Raw genomic sequence first — 13,464 nt, 5'->3', positions numbered from 1 at the left:
GTCAAACGTCCTGCCTGCGAAATTTAAAACTCTTTGTTTCAACAGTTGCCAAATTGTACCGCGGGTATCTACTAGTGTATGTAATACTAAAAGACCCTTCAAAAAATGCATTGTAAATGTAAAAGAAGTAATATTACCTTTCCCGACTTGATATGATCCAGCAGGAGCATGCTATAATAATTCCTATAGGAACCTTGACAGAGCTGTCAACAGAGACTCTCCAATATGTGCTAAGATTGAAAAAGGTGACAACGCCACACTGAAATAAAAACGATAAATGAAATTCAGAGCGGATTAGAGGGGTTATCAGGGGCCCCCTTTTCTGCCTGGGAAAACAATTGTATTTATTATTTTTCATTCGCGACCGTTTAAATTTAGATATTTAGCTTACTTTGCGTGCGCATCCCTGCTCATTATTGCTCATTACATTCTTAATAAATTTATTAACCAACTGAACAAACGTGTATGTGTTGCTGCCAACTTAATGTACTCTCCTACTCTTTTAATGACAGTTTAGTTTGAAAAAATAATTTGTACTTCACCATGATAAAGCTTTAAATATACCAAAGATCCAAGATATTAAGTTGAAAGAAGTTATGTGTTGAAAAACATGACGAACAGTAGTCCCTTTATTTGGTTCTTTAATGTTGGTTGCTGGTTACAAAATTAAATAAAATACAAAAAGGTATTATACTCTTTACAACTTAATTTTATTAACTTTATTAAAAACCCTAACTAGGCTTAAATACAGACAAACTGGGCATTAATACAGGGCCATTACAGAAAAACAGGGCCATTACAGAAAAACAGGGCCATTACAGAAAAAACAGGCCATTACAGAAAAACAGGGCCATTACAGAAAAAAACAGGGCCATTACAGAAAAACAGGGCCATTACAGAAAATATTTAATTCTTAATAAACAGTCATTTTTGGCAATAATGTTCTTAGTTGGTTAATAAATATTAGTTTCATAAAATTTTATGTCTCGGGTGTGGGGGGGGTTACTGACTATCATTCGGGTATAACTGTGCCGACAGCACTTTCCAAAGCATACCCTGTTCTAACCAGGAAATATTGTAAAACATACCGTTCTAAACCAAAAAATTGAAAAACATACCCTGTTCTATCAGGGATTTCTATACTAAGAAATAGTACCTGTTTTGCGGTACACTCATACCACAAAAATACAAGAAAGTAGTACATATTCAAAACAAAATAGTATACTAGTACTTACTGCTAAAACTAAACCATCTTTCCTTGAAAACTTTGATAACATCATATCATTTTGTGTAGCAGGCATTCCTCTCATAACATTTGATCATATGCATTGCATATTCCTTCTGTTTACCAGTCCAGTAACTTAAAGTCCTATGTCTACAAAAAAACAAGATTGCACACGCTGAATGTCTCGCCTTATTTACTAACAATTGATTTTGTTTTGATAATATAACAGGACGAAGAGTGACGTTTGATATCTAGGGGACGACTGCCTAAGCAACAGTTTTCAAAACATTCATTACATTCAAAGTTAACTTAAAGGTATTAAAACATTATATATTAAAGGTTCTCAATAAAATATAATATAACTGTCCAATCTTATGCAATAATAATCGTATTATTGTCCTCCGGCTAAACCAAGTGAAATAGCAATAATTGCTACTTTAGTAGGTGTAGAGTGTAAGATACGTGTATTATCTTTCGCACTTTTGACAGCCATTATATTGGATTGAATCATTAAAATTGTAAATCTATAATCTGTTTGGGCATTTAAAATAGAGAAACATTATATTTAAGAATAAAGAAACATTTAAAACAAGAAATATTCAACTTAAAACTAAAATGAGAAATATTCAATTTAAAACGAGAGTTCATATAAAGCTTTTTGCAAATCATGGTAAGAGTTCCTAACGTCACTTTTCTTCCGGTTATAATAGTCGTAAATATTTTAGCTTACTACACGTATCGCATAAACTTAACATGATCCAAGTAAATGAGGTCAAGGTATGATAAATTAAACGAGAAATACTTGACTGTACACCTTGCAATCATTCAATACACCAAATATTGTTGATTTATTGCTTATAGGGTCTAAGAAATAGACTTAATCAAGAAAACGAAACATTGACCAATTGAACATGACAATTAGGTCAAGGTCAGATGAACCCATGCCAGACAGATATGAACGCCTTACAATCAATCTGCATTAAATATAGTTGACCTATTATTTATAGTATCTAAGAAACAAACTTCACATTGACCAATGAACGATGAAAATGAGGTCAAGGACAGATGACACCTTTCAAACAGACATTCAGTGTATACAATTTACAATCCTCATATGCAACAGGTTACCTACCCTATTGCTTAAATAGAAAATCAGACCAAACGCAGAAACTTTACACTGAGCAATAAACCGTGAGAATGCGGTCAAGATCAAATCAAACCTTCGACACTGACATCACAGTGTGGGAACGGAACTGTACGGTTTGATAATAATTTGGTCATTCGGGAGACTGTCAAGCGGGGCTCCGACATTCGCAACAATAACAAGTTGCTTGATGGAAAGTTTGATGAACTCAAGTGTTACTATGAAACGTTTCTGCTTCAAGTTTTGGTAATTAAAACATTCTATACGTATATATGAACCAATAAAAATAATAAAAACAACATATGCATCCACACGTTTTCATTAGAATGGTGCGGCTCCGAGTAAATCGATCAAAACTGTGACGGAGTAGCGATCAAAAATGATTAATAAGCATCGAAAAACTCATCGTTACTATCAGAATTTTCATATGTACCTTTTCTGATATATAGTCTTACCTGTCTGAAAGTTTGAAAGTCATTGTCAAAGTAGAAACCCCAATATATTCATTTTCTAAATGTCGATATTTTAATTATTTTAAAAATATGATTACCTTCCGGAGCACCTAGTTATCTTTTCGGTCATTTATTTTTGTACGAGCACTATTTTCTTTTTAGTGATTTCTTTACATTTGTACTGTCCTTTTATTTTGTCTTGTATAATTATTGTTTGAATGTTGATTTTCTCTCAGATATAGACACCTCAAAAATGTTTCCGTGATAGATACTTAACTATCTTATTATCGGCAAAATGACTGAATCCGTGCTTATTGTTATTTTAAATACCATAGATGAATATAATAGGACAGACAAGGAACAGCCATGAAATGCATATGTAATGTATTTAATGAATTTGGCTAAGGAAAGCTCCGAGTGATTGTACAGGAGGGCTCCAAGCGATTGTACAGTAAACTTGCAAGCGATTGTACAGTCAATTAAAATATCCGACATTTAGAAAATGAATATATTGGGGTTTCTACTTTGACAATGACTTTCAAACTTTCAGACATGTAAGATATATATCACAAAAGGTACATATGAAAATTCTGATAGTAACGATGGGTTTTTCGATGTTAATTAAACACTTTTGATCGCTGCTTTGTCACAGTTTTGATCGATTTACTCGGAGCCCCCACCATTCTAGTGAACACGTTAGGATGCATATATGTCGTTTTTATTATTTATTGGTTTCATATATATGTATAGAATGTTTTTGATTATCAAAACTTGAAGCAGAAACGTTTTATAGTAACACTTGAGTTCATCAAACTTTCTATCAAGCAACTTGTTATTGTTACGAATGTCGGAGCCCCGCTTGACAGTCTCGATCCCGAATGACTAAAACATTATAAAACCGTACAGTTCCGTTCCCACACTGTGGACATATGAAGTCGTGTTTCCCTTGTATTTGAATAAAACACAAACACGTTGTATATGTCTAAGTTCTTTTATTTCATTAGAATTGATGTAAATATTCTAATTGAAAAACGACCCTGAAATAGTAACAAATATAATTCTTACACATTTCAATCAGTAGTAATTACCAATTACTATAAAATCAATATATCTATATATGCATACAAGAAAACTGTAGATTTCCTTTGCTCTTTATATGATAGTTTTACAAGCCACACAAAACGATATTACATCATCATAGACGGATCCAGGGGGGGGGGGGGGGGGGGATTTGGTTAATTTAGGTAATCACTGAAGCATGACTGAAGCGGGGCCCCCTTATGTCAGTCAGCGCCACCTCCCCCCCCCTTTATGAAAAGTTTTGGATAAGAGATACTATATTTCTCTGTATTTCGGGCATTGTGAAATATGCAACGACAGACGAAGTTCACAGCTAAAAAGATAGCTACGCTTATTGTATCATACCAAAAGTAGTTAGTTTTAAATAATGATAAGTTAACACGCATTTGTAAGTGCAAACAAGATATTACGTTTCGCAAGTTACACTAATTGGACAATACATTTAAGCAATTCAACATAAAAGTAACTTGAAAAATACAAACTGCATACATATAAACATACCTCACATGTAATGCAAAGGTCTTTCTTTCACTAAGGCCGTGTTCACATTGACCTGAACTCGGTGTTGTGTTAGTGTAACTCACACATAAACTAAACAAAATTACGTTCCCATTGATAAAACTCAATGTTTACATGTAGTTCAAATCATGTGTGTTGTCTCCATGCAGTCGATAGTCAATGTAGGCCTTGTGTAAGTTAAGTGTACACAAAACTATGCATTTAGAACATCAATTTTAACATGTATATATTTAAAGAAGAAACGATTTTTGAATAAAATTGATATTTATAACAATTATTAATAAAGTTCTTTACAGAAATATTTGTATAAACTTGATATATTTATTTGTTATAAAAACACTTAACGTAGATTTATTAACCCCTTATCAAGACTCAAAGCATCATCATTTCCGAACAAATAATTGAATTGAGAACGTCTTCCCAAATTGACTGGACGTACACAAAAATATTTGCCACTGGACTTTACTCAAACATCTATTCACTCATAAATGCATTACTAAAAAATGTGTGGGCTAAAAAAAAATGTTTGTCTAGTATCTCAGATCCGTTAAAATACACTTAGAAATATAAATTAAAAAAAAACATTACCTCCTCCTTTTGCCAAATACTCCTTCGAGAGAAAAAAAAAGAAAAAGAAACAAACAGAAAAGATAGAAATGTAGTGATCCTTAACATCTCAATCCTTTTTCTTCGTCTTTAAGCAAACTGATGCAGCCTATGTTTTCTCATGCGTAATCGAGACATCTTTAGTATCTTTGAAATAATGCAAATCATCAAAATGGCTTTCATAAAGGAGCAACCACTTTTTCAAAAAGGGGTTGGGGGGGGGGGGGGGGGGGGGGGGGGTTTCGGAGTCTGATTTTTTTTTTCGCGCGAACGTTTTTATTCATTTTTTTCGATGCTAGCAATCAAATATTTTTTTCAATATTTAACCCTCTTGCTGCCAAAGGGACATTTATGGATTCTACACACAAATCTTGTTGATTGTGTAGGACGACAAAGGTCCATTGTAACGTCACAATACTCAGGGGCACCGACAACGTCAAAAGACGCCGTCAAAAGGGCGATTTTGGCGGGAATGAAGCAAACTATCACTATCGCTCGGGCAAAAATAATCGCGAATATAATGCCTACCCATGTTAAAACTACAAAAATGTATAGCTTGCATCAATTATTTCTTAATTCCTATGGAGATTTGCATTGATATGGGAGATAACTCTGCAAAAAAGGCAGAAATTTCAATAAAAATTGATACAAAATTATACTCAAATTGAATACAACTAATGAAGCATATGCTCTTCTTTTTGTGGTTAAAGTTTCTTTTAACAAGATTGATGCTGAACACATATAATTTACAGATATAAACAATACCAAATATTCACTTTATTTTTTCAAAATGGTCACAAAGCCATAAATTTGCAATTTCTTAAATGAAAAATGTGCAAAAAAATACACATAACACTTTGGTTTTGTACATTTCATGAGCAGAAGATTATATAGTATAGTCAAATACGAACTTATAACCCCATCAAAGTACCATATTTTACAAGAATTTTAAGAAAATGAACGAAAAATTTACAAAAAAGACTCATTTTTGCGGAGTAATCTCCCTTTCCAATGTTAATTTCCATAAGAAATTTGAAATGCAAAATTTGAGTTTTCCTCAAGTTAGATTTTATGGGATTTTTTCAAATCAATCAAATTTCACATTTTCTACTACTTTTTAAAAAAAAAAATCTGGCTAACGGCTAAACAAAAAAAAACAAGCGATAGTTGATTACTAAAAAGGAATCAAATATGAAGGCGAAACATAATGTAAAAATGTTACATCATTAACTAAAAATTCTCCTGTGCCAAAGACGTACAAATTACCAAGATATTCAGGACTTGGTTGATGCGCTCAAAAAGTGCTTCTGGGTTTTACTGACCTAATTGGATCCAAAACTTCCCTTATTTATGGTCAGAGTTTAAAGTAAAAAAAACAACAATCATAAGTACGAAAAATAGATAAAATTACAAAAAAAGCTATTTCTAGGAAAAGGGGCAATAGAGAAACAAAATCTGACCCAGTGACAACCAAACAAAATGAATATAGCGATCACAGTGTAACATCTAAAACGAACAATATTTTATCAACACGGACCCCGTACAACTGTAGTGCTAAGCAATTTCCCCTTCTGCTAAGAAACCGAAAGGTAATTTCGAATGGACAATGTATGTTGGTTTTCAGTACACGGACAACCATATCGGTCAATTAGTTCGTTAGGACGACCATATATAATTGAATGAAGGATAATGTAAGTCTGGGACTCCAAACCCCTGCTTGGCACTGTCCAAAAAGACTTTGCAATGACAACAAGCTTTATAGTAACTAACAACTTGGAATATAAATTCCATACGCAGATGTGTACTGCTTAAATGGTGTTACCTGACATTTCCTCAAATTCATCAAGGAAAAACAAGGTATCTTAAAGCGGCGTAGTCCCTCGTTGATAAAAATAGCGATGTGAACTTTTCCTTCGACCTTTGGAATCAACATGTTTTACCCCTCTTCCCAAAATTCAATATGTACATCAGGTAAGGGGAAGAACGCCTGAAAAACACCAACTCGACCATGTTTACAAGTCTGTAACTGACGGACAGTCCAGTTATTACGTTTTATAAATTTCGATAATTTTATAAAAGTTTTTGTACAGAAACGAATTAAACGTTATTGGCATGCGGCAGGTCTTTCATAGAAGACTCGCATAATCTATAGAATTGAAGAAAAAGCTAGCTGATCAGGATGCAGAATGATTTGCAGTATTTTTTTTGACAAATTATACGTCAAATACCGTGTAAATATATGTAATAAAAATATTATATGACTATTTATTATTTACTTATCTGTTTGATATATCTTCTTTATCTTTATGGTCAAGACAGAATATAAACGCCAAACTCGAATATGTATATGTAATGATATTCATGACTGTTTTTGTTTTTGAGACGACCCCTCTATTTTACCAGTAAACTGTAGGGGTAATTAGTCGGTGTCGAGAGTTGTTGAAAAGGAATAATATGGTATAACAGCTAGGTTAACAGCAAGACTGTCAATGTATGCTCCTGGAAGAATATAATTACAGATGGTCTTCACAGATTATATGGAGATAGTCTTTCTGTTGGTAGAATCTTTATCAGTTAGTTGTTATATACGACTAAGTCCATCTGCATCACTATTTTTCTTTCCTGGACGGTAAACTATGTTTAATGTGGCTAAAGCGGCCAACATCTGTGTCCAGTGGCTTCAAGTTTTTCTGTTGACTTGTAAGCACATAGGTCATGGGGTTGTAATCTGTAATTACTGTGAAGTTGCTTCCATATAAATAATCTTTGAACTTGTCGCTTACTGCTCACTTCATTGCCAGAAATTCCAGTTTGTGCGGTCAACCCAAATGACACCCGGTTGTATTCAAAGAATCCTAGAGAACCAACTGTAAATGCAGTACTTTCTTTTTGCTCTTCCATGATCTCCACCTGATGATATCCACTTTTCATGTCTACGCAGGTAAAAAATGTACTTCCAGCTAGTGAATCAAGCAGATCTTCTATTCTCGGCAAAACATAGCTGTCTCTTATTATTAAGTTGTTCAATTGGCGATAATCCACGCACAATCTCAGTTTCCCATTCTTCTTACGTACCACACTATATGCGTATGAACTGTGTGATGGTCTGATGGTACCATTTGACTATAGTTGTCGAAATTTTGACTTGACATCATCGTACATAGCTGGTGAAGTTCGTCTATATCGTTGCTTGCATGGTCAGTTATCAATCAAATCAATGTGGTGTTTAACTTCTGTGTTTCCAATATCTTTATCATTCTTGGCAAATATATCTTCAAATGATATGATGAAATACATCCCTCTTTCTAGTTAGATTAAGTCACTTTCTGTAATTTCCCCTTGTTCAAGTATTGATGATGTCGATGAAGTGTTTTTGGTTGTTGTTCAATGTTAACTGGTTGTATTGCACATAAATTATCTTTTGTCGGATGGTTATAGTCCTTGTGGTAACATTAGCAATATGAACGTCTAACTTTCTGTTGTTCTTGTATCTATAATAAAAAAAAGTATAGGTTCTATATATTTCTAAATCTTTCCAGTTTGGTTGAAATTCAGATGTAACATTGCTGCAGTTGTACTGTGTGATATCTCTTTATCAGTGTATCCTTCTATCTTTATGGTTGAATTTGGTTTGATGGTAACATGTTTGTTCACAGCATTTCTGACTATAACTAATGCGTTGTTATTGCAGCTAAGTTCCTTTTCTCTAAGTGTGATGGCTCGAAAAGTCAAGTACCAAGGTGTTGTTAAGTTGCATGACTAGAAATCTTGTCCCCTGTTGATCTTTCAATGACTCCGTGAGTGTTTGTTCCAAGAAGCAATGGTATATGAGTGTTATAGTTGCTCGTTGATGTGTAATAAAGGTATCTCTGCTAGGTTGTTGCGGTAATATGTATAACTGATAGTAGACACTGTTGATCCTGTGTCAAGTAAAGTTTTCACTGTATCCTGGTGTTAAACTATTAGGACATGATGTTGTTCATGATGTACATAAGTCTATTGATGGTCCTGCTCCATAGACTTCTTGACGTTGAAAGGTTTTCCGTCTTATTCCAATTTCTCAATACGTCCCAACTTTAAGTGATCTGGTTTCCTACTTCTAAAACATCTCCATTCATCCTAGTTGGCTGATGAAGCTTGTAGTTTAGATCAGTCTTGCCATTTTTGTTGTCGTCTGTTATATCGGTTCTCACCTCTGTAGTTATTATAGTGTCTGCCTCGTCCTCTATAATTAGTCTCCATTCTATCAAACCTTGTGGTGAGTTTTTGAATAAGTCCTTTCACTTCTTCAAATTCAGATGAATTGTTGATAGGTCCTGATATTGCTGCAGCTTTGGCATCCTTGTGTTGTATCATTCCTTTTTCAATTGCTTTCCCAATGATATCTTCTAATCTGCAACTCCATTTAGTTACACTTTCATCACCTTTTCTGACTCTGTAGAACAGAGTAAGTAGGTCTTCTTTCTTTTCTTCATCTCCTTAAATGTGTCCAACTTGTGTACTAGTATAATATCTGGTAGACTGGCTTTTGGACCAAGGTGCATAGCAATAGTTCCTGCTTCTTCTTTGAGTGACTTGCGTACAGCATAGTTGATGTTATCTTTATCGTGTCCATGAGTCCACAAACTTCATATCTCAAAAAGGCATAAGTGGCTTCATGCTTGCTGTTGGATCCTGAAAACGTTGAATCTTTGGTGGATCTCTCATCTAACATGTCTAAGTATGTGTGACAGTTTCCTTGGTTTTAGATGTGTCCTTCTCTTTTGGTTCTTTTTTCGGTGTTACTATTTCTTCACAAGTGACTAAAAATTCTTTCATCCACTTTTTTAATCTTTGAACAACATCTCCTCTTTTACTTCGTTCTTGAGTAATTACAAGAGTGTGAAATCCTCAGATGATATTGCATTTTCTTTTGACATGATCATGTAGTATAAATCCAAGTATAACTAGTGTGAAATAAAGATATGTCAAGTACTTAAAGACAATCTAACTTAAGCCAATAAAACAAATCAATAAATAAAAGACAAACAAAAAGTTAAATCACAAAAATACTGAACTCAGAGGAAAATCTAATTGGAAAGTCCATAATCACATGGCAAAATCACATGACAAAACACATAAAAAACGAATGGACAAGAACTGTCATATTCCTGACTTGGTACAGACATTTTCAAATGTAGAAAATGATGGATTAAACCTGGTTTCATAGCGCTAACCCTCTCACTTTGATGACAGTCTCGTCAAATTCCATTATATTTACAATGATGCGTGAACAAAACAAACATAATAAATAAAACAGTCAAAATATGAGTACAGCAGTCATCATCGTGTAACAATTTTAAAAGGAAAATGTTTTTATCCTCATTGTTTTCAACACTTAAAATAACCAAGTTTATAAATTTATGTTATTGACACCTTGTAATTGGTCATCCACAACTCATAACTGCAGCAAGATGACAGATATCTAGCATGAGTGAAGTAGGTATGTCGCTGTGATAATTGCACGTATTGTTGGTCATCACCATAACACTATAAGTAGTTTTGAGAATAAAAATCAGGCAAGAAACGATGCTAAAGACCTTCAGAGGTCAAAAAGACCCCCTATAACATCTGCTAGGGAAAATAAAGCATAATGAAGGTTGGTCAGAAGAAAACCCATTGCAAACAATAGAGAATGATGACCATGCAGGAGACTTTAAACAAGAACTGTTCGAGATCGCCTCATCGCTATTGGTTATCGTGCGATAAAAAATTTCGGGGACCTTTGCTTACGAACAGCCACACAGATGCCCGTATCCAATATAGTGCAGGGCTCGCAAAAGTTGGAAATTAGCGTCGTGGAGGAAGATCCATTGTTCCAATGGAATTCGGTCTATCTTCCTTGGCCCAATCGTAGCCCAAATTTAAACCATATTGAGCATTTATGGGACATTATTGGGAGTAAAGTGCATGAAAGTCCGCCCCAGTCCAAACAAGTCATGAAATAAACAATACTCTTCGTCAAGAATGGTTGCTGCTAGCTTAGCAACAAATTAGTCGACTTATGGCAGGAATCAGAAGACATTAAAAAGTAAAATCACAAAAATACTGAACTTAGAGGAAGATCAATTGGGAAAGTCCATAATCACATGGCAAAATCAAATAACAAAACGCATCAAAAACGAATGGACAAGAACTGTCATATTCCTGACTTGGTACATGCATTTTCAAATGTAGAAAATGGTGGATTAAACCTGGTTCTATAGCGCTAACCCTCTCACTTTAATGACAGTCTCATCAATTTCCGATATTTTTACATTGATGCGATAAATAAACAGACACAATAAATATAATAGTCAAAATATGGGTACATCAGTCATCATCGTTTAAACCATGCGGTTATCCGTTTGAATGGAGACTATGCACAAAGTACTAATTCTTTGGCGTATAACGATCAACCATGATGTGAACAATCATCTAAAGATTAATTTTGAAATGTCTGACATTGTAAAGTTCGACTACAGTAAAAGTTGTAAAATGCATTTTTTTTGTACAAAAAAGACTTCATTTTGTTATAAAAATTTTGGTTAGATAAAGCTTCTTTTTTTCATACATTTTTTGTTCGTTTTAAAGCCAATGTTATCATTAACTCCGTTTCAATATTATTTTACAAATATTTTATCATATTCCATCCAAAATAAGAGACTGATTTTTCAAGTTTTAAAAAATCAAGGTGTTGCAATACTTTTTTCCATGTGTATATTTCAATTCACAATTTGAGTTATATCAATATGATATACAACAATGAAACAATATACAAATATTCAACATAAACACAATGTACACTAAGTATCAAAACACAAAAGTCAATATAAATGCACAGTGATAATATAATACTATACCACATTTGAGCATTTAACACAAATAGAGTTCAAGTACCCACTATAAGGTATGGGGTACTAGGTATGCTATGTGTATGTTAGTAAATCTGCACAAGAAAACAAATAACAGTTACTGTAACTGCGTATGTAATAGCTACCTTTTGTACAATCAAGCATGAGTGTATTCATTTTTGACTTTATAATGTATATCAAGACTAAGTTTAACTTGTAAAGTGTGTAAAAATATTTTAAATGTACACCCTAAGTGTATGTGTGCATGTACAAAGTCAGTTTCAGCTGTACAAAAGTACAACTACAAACACATCATATATAAATGTCTATATACAATTATCACTATTGCACACTAGCTGTATGTAACAACTATATCAGTTAAACCAAATCGTAAAATTTCAAACGAAAAAAATCATTTTTTTTTTTTTTATTAAAGTTCGATTTTTTAAAATTTAAAGTTAAAAGCTATATGACATATAGTATATGTACACATGTATGATCATGTATAGAACAAACAACAAACAAACTCAACAGTGAACAATGACAGTGATCATAGTTACCATAAAACTGCAAAATATTTTCACTGAAAATCCATGTGTTGTAGACATCCAATTCTTGACTTCCGGATATAAACAAAAAGTTTAATATACGTATGTCAACCAGTGACGTACAACTTCTGTGACTAATGTTTATTATGTAATAACGGAGATCCCTCCACATGTAATGAAAATCGTTGATCGTTGATAACACAGATGAAATCTACGTTGGGCGCCAGAATATAGTCATGTTTCCTTGTATTTGAATAAAACACTAACACGTTGTATAAGTGGTGTAAATATTCTCACAGAGTTCGCGAAATCTTTTTTCCCCTGGTGGTCATTGAAGAAAATTTGCTGGTCCCCACTATTAGTTCTATTGAAATATACTAAAATTGTGTCAGTCCTATGCTAAATTTTGGTGGTAAAATCCTGAGGACCACCACTTTTCGCGAACTCTGTATTCTAATTAAAAAATTACCTTGAAATAATAACAAATATAATTCTTATACAATTCAATCAGTAGTAATTATCAATTACTATCCATATATCTATATGCATACAAATAAACTGTAGATTTTCTTTTCTCTTTAAAATAATAGTTTTACAGGCCACAAAAACGATGTTACACCATTTCGAATTCTGTATTAAATGAGTACATTATATATTTCTCTGTATTTCGTGCATTGTTAATATGCAACGACAAACTAAGTTCACAGCTAAATACATAGCTACGCTTGAAGTATCATACTAAAATTAGCTAGTTTAAAATAATGATGACACGCAATTGTAAGCTCAAACAAGATATTACGTTTTGCAACAGTTACACAAATCAGACAATATTATATGTAGGCAAATCAACATAAAAGTAACATGAATAATAAAAACTGTACATATAAACATACCTCACATGTAGTGCAAAGCAGGTTTGACCAACTATTTGAGTTGAATCAGTTTACATTCTTTATCAATATATATAATACCTAAGACAAAATCTGGAGGACAAAATATTTAAATTTAGAAACTTTAT

The 13,464-nt window shown here is 33.3% G+C and overlaps 1 protein-coding gene across 1 annotated transcript in view; it reads right to left on the bottom strand.

The window, feature by feature from the left end:
* Positions 1-12,925, bottom strand: part of LOC139503828 (uncharacterized protein MCAP_0864-like) — a gene marked incomplete in the record, with an annotated part of 20,878 nt that extends 7,953 nt beyond the window's left edge. Inside the window, 3 exon segments of the mRNA XM_071293763.1 lie at positions 138-259; positions 1,236-1,375; positions 12,459-12,925. Coding sequence (XP_071149864.1) covers positions 138-259; positions 1,236-1,310 — 197 coding nt within the window.
* Positions 12,926-13,464: the final 539 nt, after the last annotated feature.

This window comes from Mytilus edulis, chromosome 14, assembly GCF_963676685.1.
Source record: "Mytilus edulis chromosome 14, xbMytEdul2.2, whole genome shotgun sequence".
NCBI classification, from domain to species: Eukaryota; Metazoa; Mollusca; class Bivalvia; order Mytilida; family Mytilidae; genus Mytilus; species Mytilus edulis.
Note: the sequence above shows the minus strand (reverse complement) of the source record. Positions and strands in the feature narration are given on the sequence as shown.